Consider the following 16,994-nt stretch of genomic DNA (forward strand, 5'->3'; position numbering starts at 1 on the left):
AGTTGCTGCATGTGTGTAATCAGTCTTGGTATAAATACAGCTCTTCTCTGAAGGCCTCAAAAATTTGTTCAAGAACATTTGGCCAAGGCAGGTTTTGTTTGGATAACACCATTCATTTACAGGGTGAACAAACACTGGGAACAAGGAACTACAGGGGTCGAGGATAAAGTTTAAAGCAGAGTAAGTTCATAAAATAATATCCAGCCAAGAGGCTCAAGAGGCCAAGAGCAGCAGCAGAAATCCACAACACAGACAGGTGAATCCATCCGTCAGACGACTTTAACTTCTGCACTCAATAAATCTGGGCTTCATGCAAACTCTGCAAAATGAATATTTAACAGAAAGCCAAAAGAGGAAATCTCGTTTGCAGTTTGCAACAAGCCCTGCAGGGAGCACAACGTAAAGCTATAAGTAAAAACAGAGAAATGTCTTCTCTCTCCCAGAGCTGTAAGCTCAAAATGATGCAACAGGATGGTGAAGATCAAAGCATACTCTTGCACTGCTTTTCACTGATGCTCCAGTCTGGGTTTTAACTATTTATACAAAGACTAATGAACAAAATGTTCGTTTCCAGTCATGCAAAGGAGGCTAACAACCTCCAGAGAACCTGTTGCTGTGACTGTAGTAAATAGTTTTCTATAAATATTTAATCAACAGGGCAAAATATAAAAGCACACTGGATTTTCTTTTTTTTTTCTCCTGAAAAAGAACTCTGAAAAACATCTATCATCTTCTTTAATTTCACAATTATGTGCTAGTTTCTATACAGAGGGGTGTGGTTTCAAAGTCCTAAATATTTGGAAAAGTTTGAGAGGAATTGCGCAACATAGCCAAAATAAATTATCATTTTTCACATTTGTTTCCATTACTTTCTTTACAAGGAGTCTAGTTCAGACAAAAAAAATCTAACCGTGCCAAAACATTTAAAGGCTGCGTGCACACAAAACACACGGATCATCAGTTCTTAGGCACAGCAGAAAACAGATCCTCACAACATGAATTTGTGGCTCGTTATATTGTGTGGAAATGATGCCAAAAAATGGGGGTTCATCGAGAAGCTTTGGTTTGTTGCTCTCAGACAATGCAGGCAGGTGTTAGAGTCATGCAAAAAGTGCTATGGTGTGAGAAGATGGTGCAGTTTTACCCACCCTCCATTTTTTTCTTCTCTCAAGCAATCGAAGTGATGGAAAAAAACCCGTAAAAAAAAAAAAAAGAGAGAGAAGAACACACCCTGAGAAAGAAAAAGCGTAGAAAGCTGCTAGCTTTTTCTGATAAACTTGTCCCTATTGACCTATTATAAAAAATATCAAATTTTGAGCAAGAGCTTGTTATATTCATTGCAAAAGCAATGAATATATTCCGATAATAAAGCTCGGAATTCAAAATGGCTTGGATTTGAGGATCGTTTCCGAAGGACCACTTCTGTCCAAATGCTAATAACACAACAAACTCAATGGAAAATTAAGTCTACATTTAAAAAAATAATCTACAACAAGTGGTGGGCAAAAGAACCCATGATATAATTACTATGGAATAACAACCTCTGGCAGAAACGCATTCGCGCCCCAGACAGTCGGAGAGAGCGAGGAGGCAACGTCTCACTGGTCTCATGTTCACAACAATTACAGACAAAGCTGAAGGAGGCAAGCGAAGAAGTAAGGCTCCTGAGAACTAGGGGTTTCCATGGAAACATCGGCTTCTGAATGAAGTCGCTGGAAAAGGGGAATGCGAGAGAGTTCAAATTATTGCAGCATCAACAACACAAGCCCATGTTCTCCATCCTTCAGGCCGGCAGGAAAAATAACATCTGCCTGCAATTCCAATAGAGCCGTCGTTACCAATTCTATCTTCCACAAAGGCCAAAGCGATTTACACAATGTAGAAACCAGATGCTTTCATGCACTGTATAAAAAGACACACAACTGTTTTTAACCGTCTTAATTTAAATCAGATTCAACTTTTCCTGTTTTTAAATCAGCTAAGATTACCAAAATTGTTTCTATTTGCTAATTTCTAGAAATAACAAGAAAGTAATTTTGGATTTGGTGCAATTTCTTGAAAATCTTCCAGAGAGAAATGCACAAGTAAAAGCCACAATAATACCAAAAGGTCATGTGAACATGAAGCTTGTAAAAGGGAGCAAGTCCTGTTCTGGTCTGAACAGCCATTTAGAGGAGAAGAAGCCATTACTCCAAAATTAATAATAAAAAAAAAATAAAAAAATAAAAATGCCAGATTACACGAGGCAACTGCATTCAGGAACAAAACTCTTAGTATTTGGAAACATGTACTGTCTCATATCAAGACATCAACAAGAAATTTACAAAAGGGTCTTTCAAATGGGAAATTACCCTAATAATCCAACCAAATTGACTCCAATTCTTTTAAGGACAACAAAGTCCTTAAAAGAAGGACTTTGTTGTCGTCCCTGACATTGTGTTTGAAAAATGATAAACATAGGAATCAACACACTAAAGATGCATTTAGGTATATCCTAAACTACTTTCAGTTTTGAAATCTGAACACAATTTATCCTGGGACACATTGAACAAACATCCATTGCCATCATGTGACACCATTAGAGTTACCTGGACAAATAAAAAAATAAAAAATCTAATAAAATTAGTGCTGCTGTCAGTTAATAGGACTACACAGCTACTGGCAATTAGGTACCCAAATGTACCCAAACTAATAAATTTGTACAATCCCATCCAAATATATGACTAATGCTAATTTGAATATTCCTTAAGTCTTTCCTTTGTGTTTGCTACTTCTGACTAACAATCTCTGCTTAAGAACAAGCCACATTTTGAAAACCGCAAAACGTTTCCATCACAAACTTCCTCTCTGTCCTTTTTAAAGATGACCGGGAAAGTGCAGCAGTAACAGGAGTTTCCTCTAACTGTATGAAGACACAGAGCGCTTCCCTCCCACAACACGCTGGCTGTGCACTGCTGGTCGTTTAGTTAAGCAAAGTATCCTAAACTTTGCCCTGGCTGTAAATAGGAACAATGTGTCTGGAATTATTTCAAGCAAAAAATAGACAGTGATGGCGTGTTACCTAAAGGACTGCAAATCATTACTGTAATTAATTCAGCAAACCTTTTAACACCGCAGCTGGCAATGTACAAGCGGCAATACGACATCAAACAAAAGTATAAGCACTTGATATTACTGACTCTGTAAAATTATACATAAGAACAGCTTTAACAAAACGTTTCTAACATTACAAAATCAATGTTTTTCGTCCAAAATGTATATTTGCTAGAAATCAGCCAACCAGCTATTACTTCTACAGAGCAGAATGGCAGCATATTAAGCGATTACTTACTCTTCATATTTAATGTGGTAAGCTATGTCCTCTTCTTTCTCCTTGGTTTCTGTGGTAGAGTCTTTCTGAGAGGTGGAGGCTCCGTTACTTTCAGAGTTTAACACAGGGTTATTCCTGTTATTGTCCGTGGTTTGACCTTGTCCATGGGCCTGTGCCTGCTCAGCCTCCAGCTTCCCGTTTGTCCTTTTTGGGGGCCGGCCCACCTTTCCTTTAGTGGGTGTTATCTGTCCTTTGGGTGAAAATGTCACATTTTCAATGCAGGCCTCAAACCAGGCGCCGATGCTTACATCCCTGCAGTCCACCAGCTCGTTAATCTAAAAGAGGAAAAAAAACGCAAAAATGACTGGTCTTGACTGATATTCCATGCATGCTCTGTTAAATTTTACAAATATTAACCTACTTTGGGCACTCAATAAAAACAGTTAATAGTGTATAACCAAAACCATATTTTTGAGACAAATATAAAATCAGTCATAACACTATGTTTCCCTTTTTCTTAGTTTTAACACCTCAAATTTCCTCAGAAATATTAGAAGTAGAGGCAAAGTCACACTGTGTGTGACAGAGTAGTAGTTGTTCTATAACAAGGTTTCACTTTCATTTGAAGCAAAGACAAGCTGACATTTTAAACAGACTTACATTTCTTATGCATTAGCATTAGAAATTGAAAACAACAGTCTCTCTGTATATTTCCAAAAGAATGTTTATCCAAACTTTAACTTGGAAATTAAAAGAGAGAGAAAGGCTGCCAGTATTTCCAAATCCAGCATCTTCAACAACAGATAGAAAGTTCAAAATCATAGCTAAAATATTGTTTAGATTCATATTGGCAGATATAACCATTTACAGCTGCACATTTTAAAGGATAGTATTATTGTTTAAAGTTACATCTTCTCTAATAGTTTTGATACTTTAATCCCCAACATTATAATAACTAGGAGTCTTGGGATAACATTTGTCATGTATGTTACAGTCAACTGGCTTCAGATATCAAACAATACAACACAATATTTTTTGATTTAAAATTTTCCTTTTTATTATTCAAGCTTGCATAAATTTCATGAACTGAAAATCCCCACTATCTGTGAAGTTCTCTTTTTTTCTGAAGTGTGAGAAATTGACGTCTATGGATGAAGCTGTTTCCAACTGAGCTTCAGATTCAGCACATGGATGAGCCTACAGTCCCTTTACTAGGCTGGATGAGAACGTCAACATCTCAGTCTGCCTTCAGTCCAACGTTAACACTAAGATGCAACCAATGTAAGGCAATGAAAGACTCGATCAGCAAATGTATTTTAGTAGAACATAATGGAGGCCCATAAAGGGATATTCTGCCACTATAAATAAATAATTTAGCGCCAAGAGACCAAAAACAGTAACTTCAAAAATGTACCGTTTGTTTTTAACTTTTTGAAATTGCTACATTATTCTAACAGAATAAATTCAAGGTTCCAAAACTTTTCACTTTTATTATTTGCATGAGCTAACTCACCTTGTACAAGCCGATCCCTGGGTTGACTAACGTGCTCCGGCTGGATGTGGGTGGCTGAGTGTCCTGCGCTGGACTGGAGGACCTGAAGCCATTTTTGGTACTAGCAGCGACGGTTTCTGGCTTGGTTTCATTTACAGTGGCACGGTCGCTTTCGTTCTTATTGTCCGTGTCGGATGAGGTCTCCATGTCTATGGAGGAGACCGGAGCTCGGAGGTTTTCGGGTTTCGAGTCAGGCAGAGGAGCTGAGCTACTGGCAACACCTGAGGCGTCCTTGGTGGCGGGACTGTCCGGGGGGTCGGTCTGAGACCGAATCAGCAGCTGGACGATGTCATTGAGACCCACGTTGTAGTCAAAAAGTGTCAGACCATCTTCCATCTAAACAAGAGCAAAAGAAAAAGTCATAGTAATTTATGAAAAGACACCAATATGATACAACAATGTAAATGCTGTTTTTACTAAATAACTATTAGCTATTAGAGCTAAAAAAAAAAAAAAAAAAAAGGTGGTGTCCTTGTAATATTTATGGTGAAATGCTGCAAATTTATGCATGACATTTCTTTTACATGTGTCAAACATCCTTAATCTAATGGGTTCAAATCCCAATAAACCCTTTGCTGTAACAAATTAACCCTCATGTGCTGACAATTACCCTCAGACTAACCACAAGGCTATTTATGAAACCAAACATTAAAAGCACCTGGCAGCGTACATAAAAGCAAAGCCAGAGAAAGAGGCTGTTGATGACAGTGATGGTGTAAATAGCAGAGGAGAACAATCTGCTCCAAATCTTCAGGAGAATTTTGTTCAAATGTGAATCTAGATATTTTGTAATTCCAGCGCAGCAAAAAAATTCTAAATTATTATTTTTGGCGACTATGCAGTGAATGTAAACCTAATCATTTTCAGTTTTTTGGGGGGACTACTCTGTAATCATTGCTTTTAGGGGAATCCTACAAGAAAACGTAGAATTCAATTGAAGGGAGAAGTTCAACTTAAAATGTTTGTTTTGGAAAAAATGAAAGAAAACCTCAAGCATTCTAAACATAAATGCATATTTAGAATAATGGTAATGACAAGCGGGAAAGCCATTCCCAAAAGTAGTGGAGGTAGAAAAATGTCTTCTGGTAACACAACAGACCAAACCTTCCTCAAGAATTTTTCTAAAACAGTATAAAATAATACTAATAACTGGAATTTGTTACATTGTGTAGCACTGTTGATTTTTTATTTATATTAACAATACACTTAGAGAATTATGTTGTTGAATTTTCTTAGCTTGGTAAAAATATAAAACTGTAAAACAAAGATTAGAAAAACACATCAATCTCATAGGGCCCTTAGCTTAGGCAGACTGTGCTGGTTTCAACACCAGGTTTATGTGTATTGCAACTGTGGGTATTTATTAATGTTATGTTATACAGTCCTGTTGCAGTTATATTTTAGTTTATTTTTGTTTAAACTTATATGTAAAGAAAGGCACTTCTTTTGTGAAGGCATAAAAATAATCAGGTTGGCTAAACAGTATAAGTTTACATTCCGCAATTATTATTATTACACTCTTCACAAACTGTTCCAGACTCTTGGGCTTATCTAGAACTCAGCGTTGGATTTTTGAACATGAAGCAATGGCTTGGCAGATTTTTTATTTTATTTTTTTTCCCCCATTCACTCTCTACTGTGACTTCATTTCCAGCAGCGAGATCAGGCTCCCCCTGCAACGTGTTTTTACTTCACTCTCCTCACAATCAGCCTCAAAACAAAGAGCCCCAAACACACAAGAGGGAGATTGCGAGAATAAATACATACACAAATAGATAATGTCACTTTAGGCAGAAATGGGTCGTCTTCATATGCTTTATGATTTAAAAGCAAAACAATTCGATTGTAGCCTCTCAACTGAACGTAAAGTGATTATAAACACAAAATGGGAGAACATGTCCATAAACAGGGGAAATACTACGCCACTATGTCAAGTAGAGAAGATTAAGATACACATGCCTTTGTGTGCGTGCACTGGTGCCGTTTAGTCATGTTTATCACAAGTCTACGTTAACATCTGTTCTCTTGTGCTCGAAAAACTGTTGGCCGACGCTCAGGTAGAGATTATACGACAGAATAAACCAAAGTCTGCGCAGCGTGAAGGAAAACGCTGAGCTTTTTACGACCAACGGCTCTGCTGCTGCCCTGTTTGTGTTTATCTGAACTGTCCCACGGAAACAGGCGCCAGTTCGCTGCTGCAGTCTACGGGTTCTTTCTGCGAGCAAAAAAATTAATAAATAAATAAGAGATATGTACGCATGAATTACAGTGATAGGATGTGTAGCTGGGGGACAGAAATGACTTGGTTGCTATGACGACCGAAAGAGAGCACCCCACATTCACAATTACACATACACACACACACACACCGCTTCATCCGCCACCCCACTTTAAGTCTGAGTATTTGCAATCCAGAACCCACCAACACAATCAACATCAACATGACCCTTTCAGGCAGGATCCAGAGGATTTACTGTTAGCTGTGCTGTTTAATACGGCCACTGCTTTTAGAATGCAGCGTGGAGTGGAAACCTCAACTCATTGCACATATCAGCAATTCATTTTACCCCCGATAAAGCCATTGTGCTGGGGAGAGAAGCATGGCCGCCACCCTCGCTCACTCTCCCCAACGCTCTTCTTCGTTGTTTGACAATGGGGAAGGGAGAGGTTGGAGGTGTAGGAGGAAAGCACGATTTCCCCCATCCTTCTCGGTTTTTAATAGCCTCATGAAATTTAGATCAGAGGAGCAGCCGTGCAAACAGAGCCAAACACTCACTTGCACCTATCTGTCCTCAGCTTTCTTTTGTCTGGCTCTGACTTAGTTTAACCTCAGATTTTGGTGTAGTGACGCCATTGTCTTTTCGGTGTAAGCTTTAAGAGGAGAAAGGTAAACAAAACAAACTGGGGGCATCCTGAGCAGATAATGAGCTTGCTGGCAGGACCTGCCACAGAGAGACTGGCTCGCCGTTGATGAGTTCATGTTATTCGGAGTAGAGACTCGCACAGACAGAATTTCAGAACAGCACACAGCAGAATTGCACTGCACCAAACACAAATGGCTTGGCTGTTTTCTGGGCTTTTTTTTTTTTTTTTTGCACGCGCTCTTCACAGCAGCTTTATTTCCAGCAGCGTGATCAGACTCCTGCTGCAAGGTGTTTTTGACTTCAGCCTCTTCGGAATCAGCCTCGACACAAAGAACAACAAACTAAAAAGGAAAAAAAACATGTTAGGAGAAATCATGCATGTTGAAACAGAATGCTGTTGCAGCCAGAAACGTGGCAATTTCACCCTCATTTGCAACTTAATTTAAAAAGCACGATGCCTCTCCTGTATCGGCAGACTTGACAAGTTGGAGGTGTCTGAGCAAAAATTCCACTTGAAAGTCAAGCTGAATCAACACTTCCTCAGAATCTGAACACTCCTGCTGAATTTTCACAGGTCGAAACAGACAAAACACCCATCAAAGCGAGATCCAAAGAAAGTGGGTATACAGCGATTCAAACCAGTTGGAATATTTTCACCTTTGTCTTTTTACAACAATCATCAATATGTGACTTTACGTGCCCGATTAGCCAAAAGGGTACTCAAATGTGACAATTAGGACTGCAATCAATGATTAATTTAGAAATCGATTGTTCTATTGATTATAACATTTTAAAAATTGGTATACTGCGCAGATTTTTAAATATTTTTAGACATTACATTAATGATACAGATAACAAAATAATTAATTCCTTTCTAAGAAAGAAAATGAACAATTTATTCTCTTAACTGCAATAATACAGCATTCCTTTAGTGAATTTCAACCAGGTGAAGCTGAATCTATCCCACATCATTAGCTTTGAGTAAAACATAGTTACAGACAAAGGTGTTTTTATCTCAAATGTAAAATGCATATACTTTATATAGCACAGCTTTGGATTAATTACTGTTGTTTTTGCACCAATATTCTTTTTTGAATCTCTGTAGACCAGATAACAATAAATCGATTATTATCTTAGTTGATGATTATTTCAATAATCGATACATCACAATGAATATGATTAATCGGTTCAGGTCTAGTGACAACTATCATTTACTGTACTATATAATGAACAAAAAAAACTGGGAAAACATAAGAAAATCATAAGAAATTCTACTTCCAGACATCATGAAGAAGAAGCAATGGTCAGATGATACATAATAACACTGAATATACAAAATGTCATGTGTAGCACAGAACTAGCACCCTGACCACACCGTACTGATGGTGATGGCAGCATTATGCGGTGATGATGATTTTCTTAGAGTGGATGGATGGAGCTAAATACAAGGCAATCCTGGAGGAAAGTCTTCACACTTGCATAGATATTCAACCATATAACCAGAGCTAAACTGGATCCAGACTGAGTGAGCCTGGGCTGCTTCGCAAATTGGCAAAAACGTCCGACTCTACATGTGCAAAGCAAATTCAGACATGCAGCTGTAACTTAGATGCGGTTCTACTAAATAGTGGCTCAGTGGGGGAGCCGAGGCCGATAACCCCGACTTTATTTGTACCGGTAAAACATATTGGTCTCAACTATGCACTACTCAGTTTTGGTCTACGGCATATAAACAGAACAATATTTGTGGTTGTGGTATGACAAAATGTAAAAAGATTTAGTAACAGACTAAACTTTGAGCACTCTTCAAAAACTGAACTGTTCTAGCTTTTCTATATTAGAAGAGTGACGCAGCAAATTTTTTTGTAGTCTGCATTTTATCAGGTTAAATATTTCCACTATTATTCATTAATCATTGTGATGACATGCCGCCTCGAATGACCTTTTTTCTGCATGGTAAAAATATTAGCCTCCGACAGCTTTTCAGGTGTGAAAGGAAAGCAGAATCGACCCTTGTGAATGAGAAGGAAGACGCTGCAAACAAACTTCTGCACGGTTACTTCTGGACTCCGCCCCACATTTCTGTTGGTGAAGAGTTGAGCAGAATAGGTCATATTACCAAAAACAATGACGGGAGAGGGAGTGTGGGGTGGGTGCCTATGTGCCTGCTCAGTGCTAGCCTTTGGCTTAGGGTTTTTTGGGTTTTTTATCATTCATTCTCCCCTCAGTCATTTGATCTCAAAGAAAAATCTACCGCTTGATTTACTTCTTCAGCCTTTTTTTTTATTTTTTATAAACCTAGTGTTTTAGTTTGAGCATAAAGTTTAGCTTTCTACAGAGATTCGAAGATTTTAATCAAGAATTTCAACCGGTTTGAAAACCACATTCAAACAGACCCAATTTTCCTTATGTGTTCTCAAACATTGTTATTCCAAATATCCTAATGATGAAAAAAACTAAATAATAAGTCATTAGTATTAGTTTATCGTCATATGGTTTTACTAATGACTAATAGTCAGTGGCAATCATATTACTAAGCAACCCCATTTACAGCTTTAGCTTCTCTCATCGATCTAAGAGTAGGAATCTGAGCCATGCATTTGAAAAGTTCTTGTTAATCTGAGTGAAGCATGAAAATGTCACTAAATCTGATCACTGCTTTTACATAAATTGGTAGATAATGTGGGGTCCTTTGACTAACAAGCATGCTAGGGAGTGGCCAAACTGCAACCATATTTAAAACTGGTAGAAAGCCTGCAGTTACCGTCAGGGATTCAAGGCCTTCCATTGTTTTCTATCCTTTGTCCAGTCTATCTATCTATCTATCTATCTATAAGAAAAGGGTGTGGACTGAGTGAAAGAGTTGCTGCAGCTAACTTTGCAACACAGCAATAACTTTCAAATGAGGAGCCACAACAACATCGATCCATGTATAATCAAATTGCAACAATATCTAGGTCAGAGAAATCGTCTGTCTGAAAGAGAGCAGCAGAGCAAACAGGCAGCTGTTGGAAAAAATCCAACTATTTTAACATGCAATAAGTAATTGCTTTAAAAGGGGGAAAGTGGACTACAGTGTTTTAGATAAATCACACGGACGCCATGTGCTGAGCTTTGAACCGAAAGCCAAGGCGCTTTTTTAAAATTAGCAAATATGCAGGCTGGTTGCAAAAGTGTGTGGGCGCTGAGCTGAAAGGCCACACGGCCAGTGGAAGATGTGTGTGAGGCTGCGAGTGCGAGTGAAAAAATGTTTAAAGTGAAACATGCACAACAAGTAGTGATCGAGAAAACACTAGACGAGGAAGAAAAAAATAAAAGTACAGTTTAAAAAAATGAAAAGGAAGACACAAGCAGTAAGTCAAAGATGAGTGGCTCCTGGCTCAGGACGCTCACGACAGAAACGCAAGCATGACTTTGAAGCGATGAGGCAGCGAGAGCAGAGAGCTGGAGGGAAAAACAAGACGCCATTTTGAAAAGGGAATTAGACTGAGTTGCCGAGCTACGAGCCTAAATCCTAACAGACCTCAGACACCAGAGTGCATGTCAGTGTACAAGCTCATTCCATACATTACTTAACACATGGAAAGCCCCTAATCAAGGCTCTCCACTTGTTTTCCATTGGAATAAAGGAAGTAGGGGATTTACAACACAGGATGGGCCTGGTGTTGTTAACTACAACAACCAAGACCAACTTCAGGTTAACAAATGAATATTCCTATCATTTATCAACGCTGTCACCCGCTTCAGGGCAAACAATACTTTAATATAGAAATATAGAAGTAGTTGTGTTGAGTTGTACTTACAAACTATGAGCAAAACAGACATTTTCTTATTAAACATAACTATTTGAAACCACTCCCTTAAGTGCTATTTTTTTGCTAATTGAACAGGAGAGAGTCTCCAACTTGCAGAAACCAAATTGACTCATCTGGATGAATCCATGAGGTCCAACTTCTCAATCTCTCCTAGAACAAAAATGTTCTGCCTGACATACATCAACAGGTGAAGATATGACTGAATATCAGCAAAGTGAGATCAGCATACCATACGGTGCAGTCTTTCCCGGGGCTATAATGTCTGGCTGACTCACCAAATCAGTACAATGAGAAAACTCTGAATAAACTCAGACGCAAACAGAAGACAGATCTGTTTGTAGAGATATTTGCATGAACAAAAAAAATCATGTTCAGGTTTACGCTACACTTAAGTTCATCGATAGTGCAAATATGAGAAATCCTTAAGTAAATACAGTTAAATAAGACAAATGGGTCCAATTTATAGCCAATTATAGAATCATCATTCAATTTACATTTTCTTTATATACATTATTTTCTTCATAATACAATAAAATTGGTATAGTCAGCTCCATATAGTCTAATTCAATAAAATCAGCTTATCATTTAATGTCGATTGTGCCTCCTTTCCTCTCAGCAGAACGGCTCACATCAGTGCAGTTCAGTACGCTACTTCATGGTCCACCATATTCATTAGAACATTGGGCTCTCACTGGGAAGGCAGGGCTAAATATTTTTCTGTCTCCCAATCAAAAGGCTGTGTTGCGTGATGCCAGTAGCTCTTCCCTAACCAGTAGTACCATTGTCATATGCACCTACAACTGAAAGGGGTTCAAGGATTGGTTGGTTGCATTATGGACCTCTTTTGCAATAAGAACAAATAAAATAGTATACCGAACCTCAACAACTCAATGCAAATGAGGCATTACTTAGTATGTATTGTATACCTAACAAAGGAACTACGTGTCTTGAAAGTGTCAAACAACTTAATAGTAAGAGCTCTGTCAACTGTAATATATAGCAACACAAGATTTACCTCAAACTTTCATACATATTGGAATAACTGTTTGTTTTATGATAAATGTTTTGCCTTTTCCACTCCAGTATTTATTTTATTTTATTTTTTAATTATATGGACTACTTTTGTCAGGAAATAAAGACTTCTATATTCTGAGGAAGCATGTGGAAGCAGTGGTAAACAACAATTCCCTTCAAACAGGAAGACAACTCCAGTAAACCTGCTACTTTAAAGCTCCTCACCATAGGTAGCCAAGCACAGTGACATACACAAACATGCATGAATTAATCTTGTCGAAGGAGCTTACAGCTTTTATTGTCTTCAAATGTAAGTAGCATGTCCAAAACTTTCCAATTCGAGAAAGAAAATATTTAATACAACCTGCTCACAGAAAGATGATTTTGGGTAATGTCAATCCTTACCATGAAAGATTGAACTCTGGCCTATGGCTTAAAATCAAAGTTGTTAAAGAGGTCTTGAAAAAAATTATTGTATTGGTCAAAAATTCACTTGTGTATAGAGAAATCAGAAAGTGGTAGGAATTGGTCAATTTTGTCTTGATCAGCCATAAGCAATCACCAAAATCCTGATCTTTTTAGTGAATGCAGTACACTTTAATACAACCAGGCTCATTAACAACAACATTCTTCTGTGTGGTAGTTGTAATTGAGAGATGTCAACCTAAAATAGCTATTTTCAGTGTTTGGTGTTAAAAAAAAATAAGTTAGAGAAATCCCAAGGATGTGAAAAGCTATTTTTAAAGTAAATTTTATGTTCTATGAAATATCTGATTTCATAGAAATCAGGTTTACGCTACACTTAAGTTCAACCTGAGTAAATCACAACCTGATTTACTCAGGTTGTGACAGAGCAAGAGAGCGCAAGACTTCAACTGAAAACACACAGGATGAACGAAAGTCCTTTGGAATTCGCACAACGTCAACATTTACATTGTTTGGTAACACTATCTACTGGTACTATGTTATTGATTCTAACTCTGTTAATCACCAATAGAGCAAGCTACAAAAAAAACATCAACTCCATAATTATTGTGTCAAAATGCTATAAAACCCAGTTTTACAGTGGCAACTTTCTTACAAGAGGTGTGCATGGCCTGCATTTCTACATTTATGCAAATCATAATCCTTCACAGGAAAGCTAGAAAAACATAAAGTGTTCATATAATATTTCAAAAATAATGTTCCTTAATAACCTATGATATAGATCTGAGGGAAAAATTAAAATAGGCTAAAATCAGTATTGGCAAGTACCAATTTTGACTTTGCAGAACAAACCCAAAAATATTTCTCATAAAAACAAGTGAGTTCAAAGTAAACACCGCAATTTTGTAAATATGCTTCAGAGGTTATTACTAATAACTAAACACTACATACAGTTATTCTTTAAACACATTTTTTCTAAGCTTGGTTCTACGAGACCATCTATAAATAAAAAATTATATGTAGATTTACAAACACAATCTATTGAAGTTTGTCTTTATCAAAATAAATCAAACACTTTAATCAAAATTCATCAATTGCAGATCTTCATCAGGCATCATTCACTTAACTAAATTATTTTTCACAGATTTATCATTCTGATTCTGTAGTATGTATGTCATAAAGGGCCTTCAGTCTCAAAGCAAAAACCCATTCACTAACCCTGCATAAACTTATTCACACATTTCTGGTTTACACAAATGACAAACTTAGTGGAAGTATGCAATCTGCAAAGATATTTTACAGTTCTGTTCTGCTGGGCTCTGTAGGGGGGCATTGAAAATAAATTAAAGCTGCTTCAGAGTCAAATTTCTGTGGAACAATTGTAAGAGGGAAAAATCAAAATCAGAAATAATATAAAACCGTTATTGTCATTATTATGAAATTCTCTTTATTTAAATGATTTTGTTCCTTCCAAATATATTACACATGCAATACACAGAGGATCTGAAGTATAAATTAATAACTGTGTTATGACACATGTTGCAGTGACCTGATTGCACATTTCAACAAACATATACATTTTTCTGCATAACATAAAGTGATAGCATGTAATTGTTCACTTATTCTGTGGCAGAGCTTAAATGTATGGCTTTGTTAAACACTGAATAATATTTGTTACCCATACAGTGCTATATTTTGATGTGTGATTTCAGTAGAGAATTTGTCTAACAAAACATGCCAGAGATCCATCAGTGCGCCTTTGTTAGACATCACAGACAGTGTAACTTGGGGGAACAGAACTGCCACGAGAACAGGTTTCTTTACACTATGCAGACACACTGAGTGTGCACAGTGTACATTGTGCGCATGGTGGTGACGCTAGGGTGTAAACAAATACACTTGCTTCAAGGCACGTGAGGGCTCCAGGGTGATCTACCCCATTAAAAAATAATGAAGACTTTCTAAAAGGATCTGTGGAGTTTAAATAACACTGTAACGTCGTTATGTATGCGAAATAGAAATCTAAAGTTGTATTTGGAGGTCTGTCGTTTATCCAGTTACAAATGGCTCACGGATGTGCTAGTTTGCAGTGCACTCGCGGAACCACATGTGGAAACAAAGTGCTGTGTTCCCGTTTCTCTGCACTAGCAATGTAAACAAACATGTCCACGCCATTTGTGAAGTGCACAGAGAGCTAATGTTAACCCTAATTTTCCCATAGGATGCCACTTGGAGATTTTTCGCAAGATCTATTGGCGGATTTCTATCAAAACAGGAAGCTTGCACAGAGTCCGAAAAGACTTGAGCACAGGGAGGAGGACCACTGAAGTCTACCCCCCCTGTCAAAGCGTCAAAACTGGCTGCTGCGTGACGGAGCTGACAGGCAGAAGTGGGTTTACCTGCTTCCCTCGGTAGAAGAGGCGCTGCTGTTGGGGGCTCACATTGAAGATGTCCTGTATTTTCATCCGTAAAGACTCAATTTTGGTCAGTCTAGAAAGATCCTCAACGGTTCGCGTCTCCTTCCCGTCTATCGTGCGAACCTGGATCCACATCGTTGCGCGGCGCCCCTGCTAGGCCTCGAATAAACAATGGATTAAAAAAACTCTTTCTTGGTACAAACGTGTTTTGGGGCTCAGATGAGACGGAAATAAACCATTTTTGGGGCTCCGTTGCGTGTTCCTCTGCAGAGGTAACGTCGGACTGGCTCTCAAGCAGGAGGTGTCTCACATGAGGTCGCGGCGCCAAGCAAATCTCGCGAAGTAACGTTAAGCGGAGATCTGGGCGCCTTTAAAGAAACAGCTCTCTATTTTCATATAAGCGAGCTTTGAGCTCTAACAAGTAGCTACAAATTTGCAACACAATGATGCCTCATAATGTTACATTTATAGCCTTTTTTAGGTGCTTTTTAAAAAATGAAATTGTTTCTATATTTTATTTGGTACAATGATATTGGAACGCCATGTTGCAGTGACACTTAATCCTTCTCAAGAGTGGCTTCTTTGTTTTGTGTTTTTCATTCAGTCTCTAGACAGGGCAGAGCCGGGGACCAGGAATGTATCGGGCCAGAAGCAGAATAAGATTTGGGGCCCAACCTGTTCACCATAGCACCAGTTATCTGGTGCTTTTTTTATATTAGAACTTTAGTAGTCTGTTTCATAATAAACCAATGAAATCACAAAAAAGCCAAACATGTAAGATGGCTCTTTTATGGACATTAATTTATAAAAATGTTACTATAAACATTTTCATTCATTTTTGATAATTTTGCAAAAATATCAAAATTTCTCATCATGTTTTACTAACTCTAGCCAAAAATATTTTTTGAGCCCCTGGAGCCATAAATGCTGACTGGATATCTTCTGGATGTCTCACATAAGCTAATTTTCGATAGCATGTGCTGTGTTAAGAAACTTTCCCCAGAAGTAATTATAGGAGCTTTTACATGAATATCTAAGAACATGTAGCCTATAACTTGTGTTTTTTCCAAGATGATAATTGGCTGATAATGGTGAACGTGTCTGATCGGAGATCATTAGTATGTGCGAGATTAACCCATTAAATTAGATTAAGTCAGCCCTAACAGTGTTCCTGTTAGTCGAACAGAGATTTCAGACTGAGTGGCATGATCATCCATGGATACAGACAAAACATCTACTATCTCATTGTTGTTTTTTTTATGCTAGATTTTGAGTTTAATACGATCCTTTTAGGAACAGAATCAAACATGTAATTTAGGACGGCACGATGAGCAACCTCAGAGGTAAGGCAAAGGGAAAATTTTACCCTGTTCCACACTGGAACTTGTAATGTTGAGACGCGACATCTAGCGGTCACGACGGAGCATTGCGGTAAATTGAAGAAAGCGCTTTTATTTTCTGTTACTTATTAAAATTGAAAACTGGGGGAAAAAATCCGATAAAAGTTTTAGTTTAATGTAATAATTTGCAGAATGAAATAATCATGTTGAAAATAAAGGTCGAATTTTAAGGAAAAAAAACATCATTTGAATGATA

At 37.8% G+C, this 16,994-nt stretch overlaps 1 protein-coding gene across 1 annotated transcript in view; it reads right to left on the reverse strand.

The window, feature by feature from the left end:
- The window catches only part of LOC122819491 (E3 ubiquitin-protein ligase UHRF2-like), a 34,901-nt gene extending 19,112 nt beyond the window's left edge, over positions 1 to 15,789 (reverse strand). The window contains exons 1-3 of the mRNA XM_044096254.1: positions 15,381 to 15,789; positions 4,824 to 5,198; positions 3,332 to 3,645 (exon numbers count right to left, since the gene is read on the reverse strand). Coding sequence (XP_043952189.1) covers positions 3,332 to 3,645; positions 4,824 to 5,198; positions 15,381 to 15,533 — 842 coding nt within the window. The 5' untranslated portion in view covers positions 15,534 to 15,789. The remainder of the gene's footprint in view (positions 1 to 3,331; positions 3,646 to 4,823; positions 5,199 to 15,380) is intronic.
- Positions 15,790 to 16,994: the final 1,205 nt, after the last annotated feature.

Source organism: Gambusia affinis, linkage group LG17 (assembly GCF_019740435.1).
Source record: "Gambusia affinis linkage group LG17, SWU_Gaff_1.0, whole genome shotgun sequence".
NCBI lineage: Eukaryota > Metazoa > Chordata > Actinopteri > Cyprinodontiformes > Poeciliidae > Gambusia > Gambusia affinis.